The 25,097-nt window shown below is 38.5% G+C and overlaps 1 protein-coding gene across 9 annotated transcripts in view; it reads left to right on the forward strand.

Annotated features, from left to right (window-relative positions):
* Positions 1-845: 845 nt before the first annotated feature.
* cica (capicua transcriptional repressor a) overlaps positions 846-25,097 on the forward strand; it is a 31,702-nt gene continuing 7,450 nt past the window's right edge. For 4 of the 9 annotated variants that reach the window (XM_083543142.1, XM_083543143.1, XM_083543149.1 and 1 more), the window contains exons 1-15: positions 846-1,055; positions 2,716-6,389; positions 8,111-8,233; positions 11,081-11,225; positions 11,416-11,515; positions 11,713-11,895; positions 11,977-12,109; positions 13,195-13,385; positions 13,494-13,617; positions 16,938-17,035; positions 17,260-18,103; positions 18,221-18,354; positions 18,434-18,594; positions 19,225-19,412; positions 23,120-23,515. In XM_083543142.1, coding sequence (XP_083399268.1) covers positions 2,846-6,389; positions 8,111-8,233; positions 11,081-11,225; positions 11,416-11,515; positions 11,713-11,895; positions 11,977-12,109; positions 13,195-13,385; positions 13,494-13,617; positions 16,938-17,035; positions 17,260-18,103; positions 18,221-18,354; positions 18,434-18,594; positions 19,225-19,412; positions 23,120-23,515 — 6,364 coding nt within the window. In that variant the 5' untranslated portion in view covers positions 846-1,055; positions 2,716-2,845. Of the gene's footprint in view, positions 1,056-2,715; positions 6,390-8,110; positions 8,234-11,080; positions 11,226-11,415; positions 11,516-11,712; positions 11,896-11,976; positions 12,110-13,194; positions 13,386-13,493; positions 13,618-16,937; positions 17,036-17,259; positions 18,104-18,220; positions 18,355-18,433; positions 18,595-19,224; positions 19,413-23,119; positions 23,527-25,097 lie in introns of all 9 variants that reach the window. The other 5 variants (XM_083543145.1, XM_083543147.1, XM_083543144.1 and 2 more) reach the window with 3 other exon arrangements.

Here is a 25,097-nt window from a genome sequence, read left to right on the forward strand (position 1 = left end):
TTGATGAATTGATTAAATGTACTGTGATCCTTTATTCACAAACTGTCTTTTTAGTCTCACTAGTGACAGCAAGCAAAATGAGTTTGGAATGTTGCTTGCTCATTTGTCAGGAGGATTGCTATCACCGACCAATCACAGCTCGATCTAATGACGTTAATCGTGCTTTCTACATGAGTTAAAAGCATAGGCGGGCTTAAGAGTTAAAAGGAAAAACCCGGAAATAGCTCGGTTATTGGCTGCAGTCGTTCATGTTTGATGCACTCACTCTCTCACGGGAAACAGAGTCAGGAAATAAATACACTTATCTTTCAGTCTTCTGTATCAAGTAAATATAACAAAATATAGCATCATTCTAATATAAAATTATCTTTAGAAATTGTATATAAAGATGTACTATAGACTACCGATTCATTAATTGGTCAATTAACTGATATTTAATCCGCAAATTTCCTAACAATGATTAAAATATAATAGGCTCTATGTGATATTTTCAGTTTTCACTATATAACGCGTTTTTTTCTAAGGATCCCGGGATTCCCCATCCTGCATAGAACGTAAAGTGTGTAGTATTCTCTACACCCGGTCGTACAGTTCAGTCTCAGCTTGGTAGTTCGTGCTATTTTTCTTTCTCTCTTTTTCACTAGACATTCCTCCATTCTCATTGGATCATCCAGGTTCAGGTTTAGCCAGCTGTTCCTTGTTTTCCCATAACCTCATTGGACTGGTCGCTCTGTCAATACTGTGCACTCTTATAGTCGGCTCCGCCTTTACAAGTGTTAATCGTGTTCCTATTGGCTACTGTAACCTACCATGTGCGCTGATTGGTCGTACTGGGGAGTTGTCAAGGCTTTGGACTTCATTCACCATTTTGCGTCGGTAGTGTAGCCCGAACCATAAGCGGTTATACGTTTTTTTTTTTTTCATTTGGAGTGCGGAAGAAACGCGTTTTTTTCTTTATTTTTTTTACGGTTTAAACCTGCGCGTTGGTATGGCGATCGCGAGGATTCTGTATTCAGTTTTATGAACCTTAATCGACACTGATCACATTGAAAAGGGTGAGTTTAAAGCTTAATACAAATATTTATTCTGTCTGCAGCACTGCGGTGCGGCGGCTCTGTGCGCTTGTAGAGAGTTGGGTGTTTTCTGTAAAATTTGTAACCACTGGAGCTTTTTTCGAAATGATGGTAGTGAAGCGTAAGGCTTTTAGTGTTTTCCTCTCTTACACACACACACACACACACACAGAGAAAGAGAGAAAGGCGTGTTGAGGTGCACAGTCAGCCTAAAACTTTTTTTTTTACTCTGAATATATTTGAACAATGCCGGATACCCGTCTAGTTACGGTATATTCATTATAAAATATGCATTATAAAAAATGAGATACTTCCATGTTACAGTTCACAAACACACCCATTTTTTTTCCTTTCGTACGTGTGTGGGCCCTTCGACTCGTAATACTCTTAGAGTAAACACATATCTGTTGATAGTATACTGCGTGGTTTTTTTTAGCCTTACGGAAATATACTTCTCCCCGGCGCCCAGCTTAATATTTCTTTCTTATTTTAGTGATTAGAGAAAGTAAATCATGTCGTGTCCTGGCGCAAATGTACACACGGTAGTGCAATGTGTCGGCTTCGTCATTATTTCAAGGATTTTCGGAGCGTAAAAATGCGCTGCGGCCTTGTGTTGTAGACAGGCCTGCGTCACTTCACTACTGCGCGCGCGTGTGTGTCTGTGTGTGTGTGAAAGAGAGATAGAAATAAGAGGTTGTACGCACAGAGTAGGACAGTACGGCCAAAACGAGAGCTCTGCATTATACACTATTTTAATATAAGGCCATAATTACGAAAGCGTTGCTGATTAATACTATATATATATATATATATATATATATATATATATATATATATATATATATATATACTAAAAGACTGTATGGTACGTTTTCTTTTTCCTTCTTCCAACCATCACAATCTTCTTTGCAACCATCACAGTGTAAGGAAATGTGAACATTGTGTTGTATGGCTTAACAAACGTTATTACACTGTCATACATGGTTTGTGTTACAATATAGTTTACACTTTTTACATACAACTTTTCAACGTCATTTAAAGGTATCCTAGTTTTGAACTAAATAGCACTTGTGTAAAAAAAATATTTACTTTATAAGCTAACATTTTTTACATGCGCAAATACATCGGTGTTATGTGTTCATGTGTTATGTTGTGTAGCAGTATAGGAAGTATTCCAAGAGATAAGGAGAGAGATTTTGAAGACAGCTGGAGAAAGATAATTATGTAGTCCAATGTATCAATGACTGTGTAAAAATAATTTAAACTTTTAAGTTTCTTAAGTACATAATAATTAGTTAAAGGTCATATAGGTCAACAAGTGAAAGAGAGAGAGAGAGAGAGAGAGAGAGAGAGAGAGAGAGAGAGAGAGAGAGAGAGACTGAAATACCAGTCAAGAAGGAATTCCCCCACCTCTTCTGTTCCAGCCAAGAAACAAAAACCAGTGTGTGACTTGTCCAGGCAAGCACTTTTCTTGGTGTTCAGTTCAGATTTGTTTTGGCATGTAGTAGGCTACTAAATTGCATTAAGTTACTTTATAAATAATATAATAAAGAAAGCAACAATATATATTTTTAAAAAGGCCAAAATATTGCTAGTGTTAAATCATAAGTAATTTTGATTTGCATTCTGTGTTCCACTGCAGGGTTGAAATTTTTATATGAATAAGAAAAGAGAAAGGGCGGAATGAAAAAGAGAAACACAGAGCAAGACATTCATAGACTGGAACATATAAGAAAACTTAAAGACTAAACATTCTGTACAAGCAATTGAATATGAAGCCTTTTAAAAAACAAGGCAGACGGTCACCTCCATCAACACGAGCCAAAGGGAGTAAGAGAAGGGGGCTGATTGATGCAAACCCAGAAGAGGAGAAGAGAGACACAGAGGAAAAAGCCAGGCTCTCACCATCTTCTCCCAAAAGACTGATATCATCAAATTCAGACTCATCACAGGATGAGCTAGTTAAATCCATTAGAACCCCAGAAGGAGAGGGGAAAAGAGAAGGAATACTGGATGTATCTGAGGATTATGGGAAGGCAAAGGATTCTCTGAGCTTCAAGTCAGGTGGAACACAAAGTGACAGTAATAGCCCCAATCCCTCATCCAACCGCAAGACAGCCACCTTTAAGGCCCGTGTGCCGAAGAAAAAGTATACCTCTGAGCACTATGCTGGAAACCATGGCAATGATGGTAATTCCAGTACTCCCCCCCAGAGTAACAGCAGCACACCTCACAATTCCTCCAGTGCTAGTCAGGGCAGCACTACTGGAGCTGAATACACAGAGACAGTCAGTCAGAGCAACCAGGTACCTGTGGCCAGCACCTCAGGGGTCATACAAAACAGCATGGCAGCACAGTCAAACAGAATGGTAAATGAGAATAGTGAGAGAGAAAAGATAAACACATCTAGTCCTCAGCGATGCTCCTCCACAGACACAGCCAGTGAGCACTCAGCTGACCTTGAGGTGACGACACGGCAATCTGGATCCCACTCCAGCGTTCAGGGAGGACAATCTCAACTTAGTTCTTCACCTCTACAGGAAAATTTGCCAGCAGGACTGTCACAAACACTTGCTAAGGGTTTAAAGAATCAGCGGGTCCTGGCCAGAGTGAGCACAAGAAGAGGGGACAGGTGGGCTCCTGATAGAGGACGAGAGTCGTCGGGAGTTTTTCGTGCTGGTGTTGTGCGGGATGTCAGTGGAGAGCATGGAACTGTGGATGTGCAGTTACATGGAGAGGAAACAACAATCAAATACCCATTTCAAGTAGCTGTTGATATGGTGGACATGATATTAGATGCACCCCCTCCGGGAAATGCATCTGTGCCCATAGGGACACGTGTGTGTGTACCATTTGGAGGTAGCGGTGAAAGCAGTGAGGGGGCACATCATTGGTACAGAGAAGGCCTGATTACCCAGGTGGACTCTCACCCTGCTGTTTCCTTTCCTTATCGTGTCCAACTCCAAGAAGATCCATCAGATGAAAAGGATAGAACTGGACCAGAGGAGGATTGGCGGGATAAGCCTGCTCAAGCAGTGTGGGTCTCACGACAGAGTCTTCGCCTTCTGGTTCCTCCATGGGACCTGGAGCTGCCGCAATTTACTGAGCAAGGGAAGAATGGTCGAATGGTGGGGGAAAGAGAGAAGGATTGGGAGGATAAAGAGGAGATGGAAGTGGAATCTGAATTGTGTCAATTTAGCACGGTGCCTAGGGTAACAAGGCCAATTTTAGTTACTGGACTGTTACACCCTGAAACATCTTCATTACCACTCTCTTCATCTTGTTCACTTAGCACTGCCATCACTTCTGTACTCAGCATAGCTCCAGACAGAGCTTGGGATTGCAGCCAACAAAAAGATCTGGAAAAAGAGAGGGAGTTACAAAGGCAATCTGAAAATGAACGAGAAAGGGAAAGGATTACTTTACAAGCACCAGCCCCAGAAGAGGACATGGAGGTCAGCCATTTTAGCATGGTTCCACTCAGGGAGGGTGGCCTCACATTAGCTATGGCCACCAAATCTTCGGGTGTGCCCTCTCAGCATCGGCCTATTCTCTCTAAGCCTGACTACCTCAGCCCTCATCTGTCAGTGGTGAGAGGCATAGGCACACCATTAGCACCCCACTTATCCCTTGGCCCCTCCTCTGTACTGCTGGGAATGGATGCAACTGCAGGTACCGCAGTCATCTCTTCTACCCCACAGTTGCCTCCACTTCCTCCATCCTCTTCTCGCAGCTCCCTGGAGAAAACCTCCACTTCCAGCTCCCATGGTACATCAGGGGGAGGCTCCAGCTCATCTTCTTCATCACGTTCCCGTACGCCCCTCACAGCTGCTCAGCAGAAGTACAAAAAGGGGGATGTAGTTTGCACTCCAACAGGAATCCGGAAAAAGTTTAATGGGAAACAGTGGCGGCGACTGTGTTCTCGTGAGGGCTGCTCTAAGGAGTCTCAAAGGCGTGGCTACTGCTCCCGTCATCTGTCTATGCGTACTAAAGAGATGGAGGCAGGAGGCGGTTTGGGCAGAGACAGAAGTGGTGCCAGTAGTACAGGCACCCTCACACCTGATCTCCGCTTAGGAGGTCGTACCAGCAGTGAGATTGATTGGGATGAGACATCACATGACAGTAGCGAAACCAGCAGTCGTGGTGGAGACTCACGACCTCGTTTAATTTTGCCTTCCCTCCTACCACAAGAACTGCCACGTGATTTGTCACGCTTTGACTTTGATGAGTGTGAGGCAGCAAACATGTTGGTGTCTCTGGGTAGCTCTCGCTCAGGCACTCCCTCTTTCTCCCCTGTGTCCAATCAGTCACCCTTCTCTCCTGCCCCATCTCCTTCACCATCTCCACTCTTTGGTTTTCGCCCAGCCAATTTCAGTCCCATTACTGCACCTTCTTCTCTCACCCCTCGCCGTCCACGACATCTCAGTGGTACCAAGCTGGGTACTCCAAGTTTAGAGCGGGATCGCCACCTATCTGGCATTATGCCCACTTTTCAGACCAACCTGACCTTTACTGTGCCTATGAGTCCCAGCAAGCGTAAGTTGGATGCTCTCCCACCCCCAATTCCAATTGCATCTGATTATACTAAGTCTGATCCCCAATTAAGCGACTTGCCATTGGGTCTCAATCCTGCAGCCTTCAGAGCAGTTTCACCTCAAAGCCAGTCAAACACACCCTCTTCTCTTTCTTTTACTCGACCAAGGAGCACAACCAGTCGTCCCTCATCTTCTGCTGCCTCCACTCCTCCACCTATGTTGGTTTCTCCTACACCTCCCTCACCACTGCCTCAGGACCCCAGCTCACGCCGCATTGTACCCTTGCGTGATTCTCCTGTAATTGTTCGCAATCCTGATGTGCCACTGGAAAAATTCAGTGATGGTCCCTTGAGCAGAAGAGCAGGTTCTCGCTCAAGAGAGCATAGTCAAACATCTCATCTTGCTGTAGGTCTTCAGGCTCCCATTCCCATTAACAGAGCCACAAATGGTACAGTACTGCTCCGGAATTCTGCCCCCACCTTGGTGCTGGTAACCTCTGCCCAATCACTAACTACTGCAGCAACTGGTCATCAGACCTACTCGAGCCAGGGCCCTAGCTGTGTTTCATCTTCCAGTATAACCTCTGGACCCACAGGTTCAGGCTCTGGAGGGAGAGAGCAAGACAGAAAGTCAAGTGAACATCCAGACATACAAGGAGGGATTTTACCACAACCTGTGGCCTGCCATCCAAGTCCCACTGCTCTACTGCCTCTCATTTTACCAGCAGAATCTCCGCATCCGGCCCCTCGGAAAGATATTATAATGGGACGACCTGGCACCGGTAAGACTATAGAAAAGTTCTTGTTCTCTTCTGATTTGTAATGTATCACAGCTTGTTTTACATATTCTTGGTAGTCACTTCTTGTTATTGTAATAAATAATTTGTTTGTCTAGGACCACTTTTATTTTTTACTTGGGGGGTGGATGGGTGTTTGTTTTTGGGGAGAAAATGCTTCTTAGGCACATTTTTTAAAGAAAACCTGTATTAGGGGTACTTATTTTATTAAGGAGAACCTCGATTTTCTGAGATCTCTAGAGCCAGAGCGAGTGTGATAAACTGCCACTATGGATTAATTTTCCTATTTGAAGGTCACAGCGATGAGTCAAAGGAAAGTGCTGCTAAAGGGGTTGTATTTATTGCGTACAGAAATACAGAAGAAAAAAATTACTAAAGAGAGACTTAGAGAGATTCTAGACCTCTCTTTCTGTTATCCACACACCTTCAAACCCTGTCAAACCCTACCCCAAAATAGAGAGCATGAAATATTATGTATGAAGAATAATATTGTTATTTCACATTTTATCCATGTTATTTTCTCTCCTTACATTTAACTATATTTTGCTATTTTGACTCTTTAGTATTCTCACATACCCCTCTACTCTATTTTTGGACTTACAGAGCATTGACACTTTTTGTAAAAATTTTTATATATGAAGCAAAAACTATTATTAAGTATTCTAACATGTCTAATAACATTAGTCATGAAAAATAAGTCACCAATATACATACGTTTTTGTACAAAATGTTTCTTATCTATACATTAACATGGGGAAGATTAAAGAATGCACAAATAAAAAAAAAATAAAAAAAACACTTTTGCCTTTATGAAACTGCATGCCTGTAATTAAGACATTTCTGACTCTAATTTGTGATTAACCTGTCTAAGAGGATACATGTGTTTTTTGGCTCCTAGAGCACTAAAAGGGATGTTAAGAAAAGATCACTGTTTGGAGATTTCAGTATAGCACCATCATATACTGCAGTTACAAAAGAATATATGAACTAACATCAGTCTCAAATTGTATATATATTTTTACTATTCTCAGCTGTTATTGGGTACAGACACAAAGCAGCATTCATATTTTTAATATGTTTGAATTATTAAAATCTTGAATAAAAAAAACAAAAAATATGTAAAATTCTGGCCTTCTAAATCAACATAAACTTTTGAATGTAGTTAACATGATTTAGAAGGCCAGAATTGTACATGATTTTTAAAAATCAAGATTTAAAAAATTCAAACATCAATTGAAATATAAATGCTGTTTTGTGTATGTACCCAATATTATATGTTTGGGATGCAGCTCTTAATAATGATGGCAGCTTAAAATATAATTTTATTGCATTTCAGTGAAAAGTACAGTTCAAACTGGAAATGAGTTTAACAGACATATGGATGTTGGTTGTAATCCTCTCTCTCTCTCTCTCTCTCTCTCTCTCTCTCTCTCTCTCTCTCTTTCTCTCTCTCTCTCTCTCTCTCTCTCTCTCTCTCTCTATATATATATATATATATATATATATATATATATATATATACACGGTATATAAATGTGTGTGTGTATATATATATATATATATATATATATATATATATATATATATATATATATATATATATATATATATATATATATATATATAATAGGGTGGATAAGACAATGTGTGAACAATGCTGCTTAATATTATATTTTATCTATCTTTGATTCTTTGTCTTTTGGTAGTTTGGACTAATGTCGAGCCTCGCTCATTACAAGTGTTTCCCTGGCATTCATTGGTTCCTTTCCTGGAGACCAGCCAATCAAATTCATCTAATCATCCTACAGATGGTCAAACACAGAGCAAAGGTAAGCCTTGAATTGTTAGACATAAATTGTTTTATGTTTAATGTTGAAATAATTACATTTATTAATACAAATATAATTATTTATTATAAAATTAAGTACAATGTTAATACAGTACAGTACTGTATAAATAAAATAGCATTTTTGGGGTGGCAGGCGGCAAGCATTTTTGGGGTGGCAGGCGGTTTTGTAAGATAACCAACCCAAACGGGGGATTACTGTATATTTAATTTGAATGATTTAGGGTTTAAGTATGTAAAGGATTAAATTTGTGTGTTAATTCACCATTTTAGATTTACTTTCAAAATAGCGTCTTGGTATCTCCCAGGCAAAAGCAGTCAAACACAGAACCTTTCTCTACTCCCCTCACACACACTGCAGCATATTGCAGCATAGTAGGCGGCAGCAAAGCTAGAAATAAAAGCATGGAAGCAAGATATTCCTAGACAAGATGGTGAGAAAATTGTTTCTCGAATCTTTTAATATAACAGAGTAAACATTGTAATATTTAAAATAGGAATCAGTTGGACAAGTTGGCTAGAGATTACAATTTTAGTATGTATAGTGGGTAAGTTTATCTTGGCTGCTTAATTAGTTTATTAACAAGATTCTTCACTTCCCAGTAAATGACCTTGCCATGAAGCTTGAAGTAATGATAACCATCTTTCAGCACAGCAATAATCCAATAAACCACTAGAGGGCATGTGTTACAGTGATTTCATCATTATTTTTCTCTTTTTTCTCATCCAATTCTTTTTTAAATCAGGGTTAAGGAAACACCACAGGACTCAATCACAATAACAAGCACCACACACTGACTAGCACTGCAGTGGTGTTTATCTGCGTCATATTTGCAAGTGAATTCATTCAGATTGCAAATTTCAAATGAACTGTTTATATGAATCCTAAACTGAGCTGTCTGTAGACACCCTTAATTTATATGCATGCTATATGCAATCCAGTGTTACCATAACAACAAGAATCATGTGAGTCGAGTTGAGCTGTTTAGCTTTTTAATCATGCTGCTTTCTCTCGTTAAACAAAATGTCATCCAACTCTGATTATGAAACAGACATTGAGAAAAAGCACGTTTGACCACAGTAAATTTGATATTTACCTTAAATTTACAGACAAGATTCTATTGAGCCTGCATCATTCATTTAGAAAGCTATGTGAATGTTGGCTCAGGGCAAACTAACTAATAATGTATAGTTATAAAATGTAATAATAGTTTATGCTAATTTTCTTCATATTCCTGTGCACATGTTGGTAAATGCCCATTACTGAATAAGCACAGAACATTCACATAAAAGCATATATATTACATAAAAGTAAAGATGCTACATGCTACAGCTTATTTACATGATATGATTATGGAGACCAAACAGGTAACATAGATAGAAAACTTTTAGATTTAATTGTGTGTCAGGCAGAAGTCTCACAAGCCACCATGTGTGTCAGCTTCTTGTGTACTTTGACTTCTTAATTTTGCTTTATAAAGCCATGCTGCCCAATATCAAGTATATAATACATATAGGGAATATATTGCAAAGTATGTATGACACACCTGGGTTTTCCTAAACTTTAGTTGAGAAACAGTGTTCAATAATTATACAATGTCATTTACTATGGGGTTTTGCACACAGTTTAACAGAAACACTATCCAGTACAGAATAATGCCATCTCAATACTGAATGAGACATGCATTTTGACTCAAAGATTTAATGGATGTACTGTAATTCTTATGCAAGTTTGAGACTCCAGAGAAGGGAAAGTTAACATTGGTCTTTAGTTTGACCCTCTAAGAGTCAAGTTCAAACCTGATTGTTAAAAAATATACAATAGGTAAACTGACATTTTTAAGGGAGAGATAGTATTTGTTGTATAAGGTAGTAAGTATTTAAGAAAATGTGTAAGCCTGGGATCTTGTACATTAGATTATTTTAATATATTAGCAGCATCACATAACCAACATTAGTTATCCCATGCAAGTTATTACTTTTCATCTAATAGCTAAAGACTGTTTTTAGAAAATATTTTCAATTCAGTGTAAATTTATTCATTTAAAGTCTGCACTTGTAATGTCATAAAACAGGGAGGAGTGATACACTAGGAAGAATAATTCCAATTTTACTTTGATATGTTAATAAGTATGAGTGAATGGAGGTGAGAGCGTAACTGTTTTTGTCTGCAAGTTACCTGTATGTTATTTTTAAAAAGTATCTAACACTGTTCATTTAAAGAGATCCTAAATCATTCTTGTCTATCTTTTTGGCATGAAATTTGGTTTCTAATTTTAAATATTCTTTAACAAAAAACTAGAGGTCGACTGATGGTGGATTTTATCGATGCTAATAGCTAGGTTGGAAAATATTTGGCGATAATCAACCGATAGATTTTAAAATAGATACTGGATAAAAAACAAATATAACACTCCATGTAAAATAGTACTGAACTTTATTACCAAAAAACAATACTTAATCATGAAAATGTGCTAAAGGAAATAGATATGAATATATTAATGTATAAATATAATTATAATAAACATAATATAGTGCCGTGCAGTGCGCCGTCTCATGTAAAAACAAACAGCACGTGACATCAGTTATTTCACCTCTGGAGGCCGCTCTCGTAAAGGCAGTGGACTGGAAACTGGAAAAACTATGGGTCTGGATTTTTACCAATAGCCGATAGTTCGAACAATCAACTATCGATGCTAATTAATAAGCAAAACCGATTAATCGGTCAACCTCTAATACTGACATATAATCCATTATAGCATCTTTTTTAAATTTAAAGGAACAATATAAAATGCGAAGGTTTTAGTCACTGTTTTCTGCCACATCTTAGAGCCACAATGTGGAGTAGCTCTAATGACTGATGACCAATCAGTTGCTGAAAGACCATCGCCGTCTTGCCCACCACCCTCTGGAGGTGATCCCCCAGCAGAGAGAGGAGAAGGAGATAGTGAGACAGAGAGTGATGCTGATGATCTGTAAATATCTTTTTGCTCCATATACACATTTCATTCTTGCCTATAACATTGTTTAACATTTGGGAGTTTACTGTTCAGCAGGATGATGCCTGTTCAAAAAAACCTAAAACAATCAAAATGTGTTTTATAAAAAAATAAAAACAGTGAATGTTGATTTCTGAAATGACCCTTTCTTTTATTGATTAAATAGCTTTTACTCAGGTGGAGGCCAAGATCCTGCCCTATTGACTTGTCCAGTGAAGAGACGGACTCAATCGCTCAGCGCTTTGCCCAAAGACAATGACAAAAAGGTGGTTTACAAAGTGCAGAAACATGTGTTTACAAAGAAGATAGGAGTATTGGTTCAGTTTAAGTCTTAAATCAAATTAAAAAGGGAAATGTATTTTGTGTGTTATATTTACTACTAGGATGTTACTGACAAAACATTTTTCCTACTTAATGAAAACCGATGTTTTTTTCTTTGGCTACTTTATACCCATTACCACAGAAAGAGAAAGACCATATACGGCGACCAATGAATGCGTTTATGATCTTCAGCAAGCGTCACCGTGCTCTGGTGCACCAGAGGCACCCAAACCAGGACAATCGCACAGTTAGCAAGATCCTGGGTGAGTGGTGGTATGCTCTCGGTGCCAAGGAGAAGCAGAAGTATCACGACCTTGCCTTTCAGGTATCATTGCACTCATTTGTGGTTTGTTTGTCTTTGAGATTTGGGTCTGTATGTCTATCTATATAACTGTTTATGTTTCAGGTTAAGGAGGCTCATTTCAGGGCGCATCCTGACTGGAAATGGTGTAATAAGGACAGGAGAAAGTCTTTGTCTGAGGGAAGAGGCACTCCAGGGGCTAAAGAAACCAGAGAAAGAAGTGCTTCTGAAAGCACAGGTCTGTTAATATGTCTGTTTAAAGCTTTTGCTCATAGTGCTTTGTTAAAATGATGTGACATGAGCAGATGTACCAAATTTCACTTGCAGATACATTAAACACTATAAACTGAAACATTTTTTTGAGTTTCACAATAACCAGCAATAGACATGGTATAGAGCTGCTACACATACCATGTCTATTGCTTGTATATATTCTCCTGCACTGATTGGAAGCAAGATATTCCTATCCAAGATGGTGTGAAAATTGTTTCTCAAATCTTTTAATATAACAGAGTAAACATTTTAATATTTTAAATAGGAATCAGTTGGACAAGTTGGCTAGAGATTACAATTTTACTATGTATAGTGGGAGAGTTAAACTTGGCTAGTTAATTAGTTTATTAACATGATACTTCACTTCCTAGTAAATGTCCTTGCTCAGCAGCTTGTAGTAATGATGACCATCTTTGAACTGCAACAGTTCAATAAACCACTAGAGGGCAGGTGTTACAGTGATTTCATCATTCTATGCACACTTGGTCAGCCCACCTCCAATTCTTTTTTAAATAAGGGTTAAAAAGAAAACACCACAGGACTCCATCACGATAACAAGCACCACACACTGACTAGCACTGCAGTGGTGTTTATCTGCGTCATATTTGCCAGTGAGTTCATTCGGATTGCAAATTTCAAATGAACTGTTCATATGAATCCTAAACTGAGCTGTCTGTAGACACTCTTAATTTATATGCATGCTATATGCAATCTAGTGTTACCATAACAACAAGAATCATGTGAGTCGAGTTGAGCTATTCAGCTTTTTAATCATGCTGCTTTCTCTCGCTAAACAAAATGTCATCCAACTGTAATTATTAAACATACGTTGAGAAAAAGCATGTTTGACCACAGTAAATTTGCTTGAAATTTTATATTTAGCTTAAATTTACAGACAATTGAGTCCATTGAGCCTGCATCATTCAAATTCAAATTTTATTTGTCACATACACATTCATACAAAGTACGACATGTAGTGAAATGCATTCGTTTCATTAAGAAAGCTATGTGAATGTTGGCTCAGGGCAAACAAACTAATAATGTCTATAGATTCACTCATTCTAGAGACCCAGTCAAGTTCTCAGCATGGTGAGAACAAGGGAGCCGGGCCTAGCTGGGTGTCACCAGAAACTGAGCACTGGGGAGGGCCACTGGGAGGCCAACTTTCACGACCTCGTGCTTTGTCCCAGAGTGCAGTGCATAGCCCGGAGAGAAGTGAGGGAGAAAAGAATATAGTAAAGGTATTGTCAGAAATGGGCTATATAACATTTCAAACAGCATACTGCCTTAGTAATAGCAACTTAGTTTCTTTTCTCACACTCTTTCCCTCTCTCTTCTTGTTTCATCAGAATGGAATAAGTTCATTTCAGATTTGCCCCCTTCCTACCTCACAGCGTGGAACTAGCGAGGATGTAACTAGTGATGAAGAACCGATGGTCATCTGTGAAGAAGAAGGAGATGATGATGTCATAGGTGAGTAATGTTTTCTTATTTTAACAGATTTTCTAATGCTTTCAAATCTTAATGATATCATATCAAGGCTCTTAATTTAATTCATCTGTATATGAACATCTAGTAGGGTTCTACTACATAAGATGAAAAAGCATTTACATTAAATCATCCCCACAATCCCTCCTCTGTTAAAAGCAGTTTTTTAAATCAGTAGATGCAATGACAGCAATTACATTTTATTTGTATAATACATTTTAAAATGGTCATTGTAACAAAGGATTGTTACAGGAAAATATACATTTTAAATGTAAGAACTTATCCATGATATATCGCGCAAGAAGCCACAACAAGTGACAACAAGAAACTTACAAATTCTACAAACTAATAACGATCTAGCAAATTAGATCTGAGCAAAGAAAGGGCCGTTCCTTTAACTCCAAACACATTCTCTAGTCTGTGAATGAGTATGAACACTGATGTCAAAAACTGCACAAATTTCGGGCATTACATGCAAGACATGACCCTAATCAGCAGTCAGTACTAGGTCATTTACAACTTTAACTGGTGCTGTCTCTGTTCTAAGATGAGGCCTAAAATCTGATTGATACATTTCAGTTTAATATTAAATTCAAGGTGAAAATTACTATGTTCAAAATGTTTTAATTAGGAGTTTGATAACTGCTGGTTTAAAAGTACATCCTCACTCACATCCCTCACTCAAGCAGGAATACAGATACTTATGTTGTAAAAGACTCTGGTAAATGTTGAAGTAATAACTACACTTTTTTATTAAAATTAAAGTAAAGAATTTTTTGGTCTCACGTGTACTTAAGGAAAACGACATTTACTTACTAACTGGACATCACATCATGTTAATATATTAATACAAAATAATAAAAAATGTTGTTATCTAATGAATGTATCCAGGCTGAACAACCACCATATAGAACACATCAACGAAAAAATTATGATTATCAGGTGATCAGGAATATCTCTGTTCTCAGTCATGTTTACATCACTGACTCCCTCTGTCTAATCCAGGTTAACCCCAGAGTTAATGTAACCTACCGCCTTGCTCGTTGTTAGCTCCATAGGCTAGCCTTTGTCTGTGGTGCTAGGAAATAAGACATGTATGGTAGGTTGAAAAGCCTCGCAAGGACAAGAAATAGGATGATGGGATGAAAATCGAGCACAATGCTAACAAAAAATATTGATGTCACCAAATAGATTAAAACTAAAGTAGTGAGCCTAGATGACAATGTAAGAAGTATACAATACAGATATTTGTGCAAAAACTGTGATGAGTGAAAGTTAAAATTTGTCAGAAAAATAAATAGTGAAGTAAAGTACTAATTCCAGATAATCTACTTAAGTACAGTAAGTATTTGTACTTCTGTACTTTCCATCTCTTCATTAGAGTGTCTGGCTGGTAATTAATATTCAAACATTTTGACTGATTTTTGTTTATTTGTAACTAAGCCCTCTGCATGAAGCCATTATTAATTAATTTGTTATTCATTAAATAGATTAATTAAGAGACATATGTTTATATCTAGCAGCACTAAGAGAGTTTCTAAAGTTCATGAGGCTCTCTCTCCATGCTGTTTTAAAAAAAAAAAAATTTTTTAGTAAATATGCATCATTAGTATGACTAATATAAAGCACATATGAAATAAACAATATTAGTAATGCACAATACCAGAAAATTAGGAACTGGGGAAAGAACTACTATATTTTTCGGACTATAAGCTGCTATTTTTTTTTTTTCACGTTTTGAACCGCGTTGCTTAAACAACGAAGCGGCTTATTTTTCCTGGGTTTTTTCCCGGTTTCACAAACTTCAAGCCAAAAAACTGAACCCTATAACATTAGACCAAATAAATTTCCGAACCGAAACTAAAAAACGCACCTCACCTGTGTTCTGAGCTGCACAGCATCGGGAGAAAAAACGTTTTTTTTAAAACGCACGACGATGCCAAAAGATAAACTCCCGAGAGAAATAGTTGTGAAAGGAAGGAGAAAGACAGTGAACAATGACTTTCTTGGTCGGTTACTGTTTATATACAAGCCGTTGTAACGCATTGAGTCTGGGTCAAGGGAGAGCTCGATAACTCCAGTTGCAACAGAAATCATATGATCACAGACAGGTTTCAAAAACTCGTGCTTTTTTATTTTTCTTGGCAACAGCGTTACGGGTTAGTCAAAGAAACTTAGAAATGAGCATCAGAAAATAATAATATAATATTCCTTGCACACATGCAGTAATAGCAGGAAAATGCGGCGGCAGGCTGTTCCCAAAATGTCACTCTGCTCTTAAAGGAGCCACAACATATTTCACCCGTTACACCATGTAACAGGCACTGTCTTTCGTTAAAGCCTGTGTAAAGTTCATTAGTGTCAGTGTAGACACTGCGGCTTATAGACAGGTGCGGCTTATTTATGTTTAAAATAAAAATCTTTGTCAAATTCAGTGGGTGAGGCTTATATATGGGTGCGCTTTATAGTCCGGAAATTACGGTATGTATTTAATTATTTAATGACAAATTGTCATTATTGTTAGCGTTTTTAAAAGTGACTTTTGGCACTTGTAGCCATTTTATAAAAAATAAAAATAATAAACATTTCCCTTTTGGTGGCATTTCTAAAAATTTAATTAACTGATTTCGACAGTGTTCTGGCACAATTTTAACTACATGGACACACTGATAGATATTTCGATTACTTTAATGAACTCAAACCATTTATATTGACAGGAGGTTAGTCTACAGTGTGTGAGATTGGGGAAGAAAACAGGGCTTCCAGATGATGCCATTTATTTTAAATTGTTCAAAACATCAAAATGGCAATGCAGATACAGACATTATATTGCATAACCCTCTAAAGGGCAGTTGGCTATGGCTATAAAATGAATAACACTGGTAACAGAGATTCAGATTTTATTGTGCACTTTTGGAATCAATACAAGATAAATCTTACATTCCAGTGCTCATGTTAGTTCTCACTCTCCAGTGTTCTGTATTGTTTAAAGACTGTAATCACATTTTTTATATCACCCAAATGAGGATGGGTTCCTTTTAGAGTCTGATTCTCAAGGTTTCTTCCTCATAACATCTAAATGAGTTTTTCCTTGCCACAGTCTCCATGGCTGCTCATCAGGGATAAATACACATTGTTCACCTAAACTCTTAAAAGTTTGTAAAGCTGCTTTGAGACAATGTCTGTTGTAAAAAGGGCTATAGAAATAAACATGACTTGACTTGACTTCATCACAGACTTCCAAATGCTTATTTTTTTTGTGTCATATGCAAGATAATACTTGGTGCATCTCATGTTACTTACAGGTGATTCATTTCCAGAGGGTTCTATTGATCTAAAGTGCAAAGAAAGAGTGACAGATAGTGATGAAGAAAATGACCCTGAAGATGAAACGGATGGCAAGGTACATTTCTACAGGACATTAACATGTAGCTCCTAATTTAATTTAATTGCTGTGGTTATTTATATGACACAAGCTTATAAAATTCTTGTTTGATTCAGAAACTTGATAGTGCAGTTAATGATGCAGTTATATAAATCCGCATTAATTTCAAGTTCATAGGAAGTCAAGTGAATGTTTAATCTGAAGTTTTTTTATTTTTCTTTTCTTTCAATCTGTCTTTCCAGCGATTGCTTCTCTTGGGCTCTCCTCCTGCAGGCAAATCACCAAACAGAAAGGCAGAATGCAAAGAAAAGAGAGCAGAGAGTAAGATAAAGCAGGAGGCAGAGGCTGGAGAACTGTGCGAAGACGTAAAAGATGGAAATGAAAAAGGCAGAGAAATGGGAGCTTGTGGAGCAGGCCTGGTCCCAAAAAGTTTTGGCCTGAATGGCACTCTGTCATCTGCTTCCACAATAGTGTCAAATGTGGTTAGACCTGTAACGAGTGCCCCCATTGCAGTAGCCAGTAAGCCTGCTGAAAGGGAAATGCCTGTTGGAGTGGCATCCTCTGATGGGAAGCACAAGCATCTGATTGGTGGGGGAGGAGGAGCACCAGGAAGTGGAGCCATTGCAGGGGGTGGTTACTTTTCTGCCTCCTCTCCCAAGCCTGTTGGGCAAGGAGGTTTAGTCACAGGTTTAGTACTTGGAGGAGCATTCCCAAACCCACCAACTGTTCAGCTTATAACCCCACCCCAAACCTTGCCAGGCCCCAACAGTAGTAATGGAGCACCTAACAAAAGTGCCGTGCCTCTTCCTATGCTCCAGCCTCAGTTCCTCCCAGCAGCTTCACTTACTTCCCCTTCCAATGGCAAGCAAGTCACCCAGGTGCAGTACATTCTTCCAACACTACCAGCCTCAGCCTCTCTAAACAGCTCATCTTTGCAGCAAACCCACCATTCAGCTGGTGTTCTTGCCTTGCCTACTGCCCTGCCAGCACATTTATCCTTGCCTAATGGATTGCATGCAGGGGCTGGGCCAGGGATGAGATATGCATCAGTGCCAACATTAGGAGGGGTCAGCCCAGGAGGAAGAGGTAAGATTAAGGGATTGACTAAGCATTCCTGTAGATATGTAAAAAAATGTTACAAAAGATCCATATTTCCATATTTCTCCAATCTCTCACTTTTGACCCTTCCTTTTGATCCTGAAGCACGATCTCCAGTCTTACAAAACAAGATGCTTGTTCCCATGACAACAGTAAGACCGGGATCAACACCACCACAGCCCATTTCCCTGGTGGCCCAGCCCCTTCCTGTACAAAATGGGGTGCAACCTGGAAGTAAGGTGGGTACGGCAACACAGCAACCACACAAATTCATTGTTTACAAGTCTAGTTAAAGCATGCTGTATTTATTTATTGCAGCTCATTCAAATTGCCCCAATGCCAGTGGTCCAAACTAATGTCCAGCCTGCACGAACCGTACATACTGCTGCATCCTTTCCGGTCTCTATGGCAACAGCAACTGTCATGGCCTCAGGTGGCACATCTCCTCAGACAGTATTATTGACTCCATCTGCTACTAGGTAAATTGACTATTTATGTTATTTCATATAGTCATTCTATAGGTTAAATGTAGGACTATAGATTCGTTATAAAAATATGAACAACTGAATACCACACTACCACTGCTACAGTAACTATACTATACAATATTACTTAACATTCTCAGAGCACATAAGCACCACAAAGGCTAGAAAATGTTTTGATAATTGATTTAAGAAAAATAAGTCCTTTTAGTTTAAGTATATATACATGTACATTCTGTAAAAAGACTCCTGCCTATCTGTAGTATAAATTTAGATTAAAATGTATATATGCCTGTTTATTCTATCCCATATCTCATTCTTGGATTTTAACCTTCACCAGTAACATTGTTCTAATTCCCCTGTTCTTAAATATTATATTTTATACTAATATTTGGAATTTTAAAGTACATGGAATAATGTTGAAGTTTGTTAATGTTAAAGTTTACCCTTTAAAATACCTTACAGACAACACGGGTGTCAATATATTTTTTGTATATTGTATGATTTTTTTTTCACAGATAGTGGAAATTAGGCTATAGATGCAAATATGAGACACACTGTAAAGAATACATTAATTTTAATATTAATGTAAACATAAATGATCAGTTTTGTATTTGATTCTTTTAGGATTACATATGTTCAGTCAACCACTGGTGTTGCTACGCCTTTGTCACTGGGGTCCACATCAGCAGTCTCCACCCCTCAACGAACAGCGCCTCCACACACACAAGCATTTTTGCCTTCTGCCATGGCTACACTGGGCTTCACTGCCATTGCGCCTGCTGGTCCTACACTGGTACATCCAATAGTGGCAGGTGAGTGGACAGTTTGTTGACGTAGCCATGCTTAAATGTTAAGCTTGTAAACAGGTTACAATAAAACGATGATATAGAATTTGATGATTTGTTTATAGCATGTCATTATTGCATTATCAATATTATTTGCTGTAGCTAAGGAATACAAATAAAAAACATAAAAACTGACGTTTTACATGTTTTATATGTTGCATACATGTTAAGATGAGCACAGGTAGATGAGCCCAATGCCCCTAGATCTTCAATCCCAGATTTTCACTTCAACCAAGCAAAACTGTAACCTGTTTTAATTTGTTAAATTAATTCACCTTGGTAGTACAATGTATTTACCTTACTTCACTATATTCTCCTGTGAAAATGTGAAAATAATGTTTTTTATGTATCAGGGCATAATAAAGAACACCTGGTCTTTATCAGGTTTCAAAATTAGGTAAAGACAACCTCACATGATCAGTAACATGTGACATATTACAACGTCATGATTGATTTTACATAAATAAGGCCAACATGAAAAAGTCATGTGTGAAAAACTAAGAACAACTTAACTGCTTCCATAGAATTTTTATAGGCTAATAGCAGCCAGGTGCTGCTAATAAAATGCTCCTGATAAAATTATCCTCAGCAAGTCTAACCACCCCATATCAGCCCATGTTTTGGAAGTTTCCTGGTCTGGAACATTAAGGTGTGTGTTAACTCAACACCAAGGAGGAAAGGCATCAGCACTGATCTAAATGAAGCAACTGTCACTGTTCATCATTCTGGAAAGGGTTATATAACCATTTTCAACCAATTTATAATCCATAAATGAAAAACATTTCCAGAAAAAAAAATCACCCATGGTCACACTGTGCAGTGTTTAGAGAAAATGCAAAAGGAAAAAAAAACAATTACATTTTAGACTCTACAGGCTTCAGTTTGCATGTTAAATTTAAAAGATGACAATATAATTGAAAACAATGACCTGAAAATGCTGTGGTGCTATGCATTAAGAAATAAAACCTCAATGAAGTGAAGCAATGTTGTAAAAAAGAGTCACGTCAAATCAAGAAGCTTTTATCTGTCATTTCAACCATATATAGCTGACGCAGTACACCGTGAAATGAAACAACGTTCCTCCAGAATCCTGATGCTACATTCAACAACAATCACAGAAACAGAAAACACAGGGCTAAGGACTAGGAAGTGTCCTCGCCACATAAAGTGCATGTGTGCAACCTGGTGCAAACAACAGACAACACAAGAAAGTGCAAGACAATACAAGACAGTGCAAGACAAATACACAAAACACAAAATAGCTGCACCAGTAAACCTGTTGTAAAGAGACGAAGTGAACAGTAGCAAAAATGTAAACACAGTAGCAAAAATGTAAAAAAAAAAAAAAAAAATGTTGTGCAAAGAGCAAATAGCAGCAATCCAGAAGAGATGTGCAAAAACGGCATGTAAACAGTTTATGGTAATGAATTGAAGAGTGATCCATAATTCCACCACAACGACGTGAAAGATCGATAAACTCATACAGACAACAATTGCTTAGTTTTCGCTGCTAAAGATGGTTCTACCAGCTATTGAATCATAAGGAGGACTTTTTCCCACATGGTTTCTCAATTTCAGCTGGATTGTTAAGAAATAATGACATTGTAAAATGTCATTTGATTTGTTCTTGAAATAAGGTTGTATTTGCCTAATTCTAAGACCTGCTAAAGACCAGATTATTTGTTTTATGTCCTGATACATAAAACCATTGAATTTAAAGATGATGTAGATTTATTTTCAAACATTTTTTACCACAGGTGGAGAGTGTACTAAATGATTCTATTCAATTAAAAATACTATTACTTTGATAACATAAACAGTAGCTCATTTGATATGTAGGTGGAGGAGTAAGTAAGAATTCATGAATATTCGCAATCACAGATTAAAAATAATTAGCAAAACAAAAATAAATAATAAAAAAAACACTTTTTTTTTTTTTTTTTATATATTTCTTTATTAAGAAATATATTCCACAAAACAAAATTATGAATTTAAATGATAGAATCACATACAAAATCATCTGTGCATTTCCTGTGCATGTTTTATCCCACTCTTGTTTCCATATTCTTTGTGTGCGTTTCCAAATTTTACACTTATTTTTTTCTGTAAATCCTGGCCGGGCATAAGCATACATTTTAGTCCATTATTCTAGATTTACAGAATATGACTTTGTGGTTAACTTGTATAGGTGTGATTTTCGGAACATTAATACAAATTGAACTTCATTATATAATTGTTTACCGCATTCATACAAGTGGTAGTTGAGTGGTTCAGGTGTTGGAGTTTGGATTGGACCGTTTTCCCTTAAAGTCTGTACATCACTGAGCTGTCACCTGGGCCCACGAGCAATGCCCTTAAATCTGAATTGCTCACTTGTATAAACATTTTATAAATGTAGTTCTCCCTGACATACAGTGCCTTTAAAAAGTCATCATACCTTGTACTTTTGCATTTTGATGTAATATGGCAATTAAATGCACTAAATGGGTTTAGTTTTCACAGATATCCTTGTATGCCATTTCATCAATAAAATGTAAATTTTTCTAAAAAGAAAACAAAGTACTTGTTCATTTTAGAGACGTGTCTTATTGACTCTTGTATATTAAGTATTGCTCTTAAAAATTAAATAAAAAATTACTTTTTATCCAATTACTCGAATAAATAGTGGAATAGTCAGTACAACACTCGATTACTAAAATAATTGATAGCTACAGCCCTACATGGTACTGCAACAAATTCCAAAACACGAGGCTAAAACCCCTGGCTAATTGTCCCATCTGACATAAGTTGTAGTGGTTTGGATTTCTATAGAATAAAAACAGTTGTTTCTTGGAGATTCCACAGTTAGAAGTGCAAGGTACTGCAACGAATTTACCATGATAGGGCATCCAGGGCATCCAGCGTAAAAAACATGTGCCAAATCAAACATGCTGATGATCCGCTGTGGCGACCCCTAATGGGAGAAGCCGAAAGAAAGTTTTTTAGTGATTAGCCATCTTCACACCTGTACACTTAACACTTGCTGCCCTTGATTTTCATAAAACTTTTAAAAACTCATAAAACTGCAAAATTCATAAACAAGAACAGGGAAAAACATGTAAGTGAACAAAAAATAATATATGTGCACAGACCATTGTTTTCTGTGTGATTCTAACTATTACTTTAACATTTACACTGTTGTTCATATTGATGTGACTTTATTAATTTATATCCATATTTACATTTAAACAGGTGTAATTTTAATGGGGCATCATTAGCAATGCACAAATGTCTTTTTGGTTAATTTGAACAAAGCCCTTAACTAAAACTTCTTTTTAACTTCCAAAGCAATGCTAAAGGTTTTATGCTGGTCTTGCACTGCATAATAAAGCTGTTGCCTTTCTTGCACTTGAAGCCAAATTGGTAACTTAAATATGACCAGGGGTTCATTTTCTTCAAGTTTCTTTCAACTGAGTCAGCACTACTGCTGTCTGACTTGTCTGTCTCAATCTTTCTTGTGATTTTAGCATAGTAGTTTCTGGGTCACATTATTTTAGTAATGGATGTGATTTAAAACTGCAAAACTTCAATTTCAAACTTCAAAAACATTCTTTATATATAAAAAAGTTGTCTATTGTTCACATATGAAAAATATGAAATATAAATAAATTCTCAACACTCAATGTGTCTCTCAGGCCAGCCTCCACTCCTGGCTCAGGTTCCATCTACCAGCTGTTTGCCCCAGTCCTCAGCCTCAGAGTCCAATCGACAGCTAGTGACCACTCTTTACCCTGGCCCGAGTGTCACCCTGGCGACAGGAGTGGTTTCCATGACAACCACGTCTCCAAGCGTGACTAGTACCATGTCAGTTCTGACATCCCCCTCATCACCTCATATGAAGACTTCTTTAGCATCAAACACACACTTGCATTCTCAGACCTACACAGACTCATCACCCCAAGTCACTTTGAAGATGGAACGACTGAAAAGGTCAGAGGCAGATACAAGCAGAGAAGCAGTGTTGTCAAACACATCAGGTCAGAAGGAAGAATTAGGACGAATGGCTAGTCCAAACCCACACCTGTATTCAGGTAAACATTAGGTACAGTCACACACACACTGTTCTACACTCCGATTTGATAAAAGACCTTTGAGTAATTATTATTTTCTTAGAGTTTAACTATTGACATCTCTTATTAATGAATCACTACTAGTTACATGACTCACCATGAAATTGTAATGGAGAGTAACCTAAAGGTTTAATTGCCACAGAAAATTGCACTTTTCAGTATTTTATTAGACCTTTAAAAATTGTAAACAGTTATACCTTTATGTTATACTATATCTGTATCTATTTAACTGTTCAAAAGAATATTTGTTTTGGATTAGCACTGTATGCTTATGCAAATCAAATAAACCAATTTTTTTAACTCTCACCTCTCCAGATTAATGATTAAAACAGTCTTTGAAGGCTAAAATTGTAGTACCTGAATCAGTAAGAATATAAGTAAGAGATAATCTAGGGCTAGGTGTGCATGAGATGATTTTAATGCTTAAGGTGGGGGTGAATCACTGCTCAGCGTGAAGTAAAGTGCATTAAAATGACTTAACAAGCATATGACTGTCAGGCTGCAGACGCGGAAGCCGATATAATCCGATCATTGTCCTTTTATTTCAACAACCGTACAACACAAAAACACTCATAAGCCGTTGAAAACAACAAACAAAGACATCCGCTCGATACGGGTTGTCCGCTATGAGTTCGAATGTCCCAAGCATAATCCATAAAGCCTTCGGCAATGAGTAATCCAAGTCGGAAGTGGAATTTGCATATACAGCCGGCGGTCGAGCAGCCACGCGATTGTCCAGCTTGACAATATAACGACCGACAGCCTGTGACTCAAGAACATGAGTTTATGTAGTCTGATCTTTCATGAGCCACAGCTGTCGGTAATCTTGGGAAGCAGCGTGACTGCTATCGAGGGGGGCGTGGCAGGGTGAATCCCTGACAGCTACAGAGGGGGGCGTGGCAGGGTGAATCCCTGACAGTACCCCCCCCTCCAGGGGCGACACCTGACGCCCCAAAACCCACCTATGCCAGGCGGGCCAGGGCACTCCGAGGAAGGCCTCCTTAGACGCCTGGGAGCAACGGAGGCCTGGTGAGCATTCTCTGCGGAGAGCCGGAATGGAACAACACCTTGCAGGAGGATCCGGAACGGAGCCACGCCCTCGGTGCTGATGGGAGGCTGAGTAAAGCCCCTGGCGGGGATTGGAGCCGGAGCGACCTCCATGGCGGGGAACCGGAACTGGACGCCAACCATGACAATGACCGGGGAGTGGAGGACGTCCCGGGCGGAGACTAGGAACGTCGTACCACCCTCTGAGAGACCTGGAGGACCGACGTCGCCGTCAGAGGGACCTGGAGGACCGACGTCGCCGTCAGAGGGACCTGGAGGACCGACGTCGCCATGCGGGGATCCTGTGGGCGATCCGTCGTCCTGAAGAGGACCTGGGGGCGAGAAGTCGCCCTCTGTGGAGCTTGGATGCGATCCTTCGCCCTGCGTGGAGCTTGGATGCGATCCTTCGCCCTGAAGAGGACCCGGGGGCGAGACGTCGCCTTCTGCGGAGCCCGTGGGCGAGACACCGCCTTCTGCGGAGCCCGGGGGCGAGACG

This window comes from Silurus aristotelis (assembly GCF_946808225.1).
Source record: "Silurus aristotelis genome assembly, chromosome: 6".
In the NCBI taxonomy this organism is placed as follows: domain Eukaryota; kingdom Metazoa; phylum Chordata; class Actinopteri; order Siluriformes; family Siluridae; genus Silurus; species Silurus aristotelis.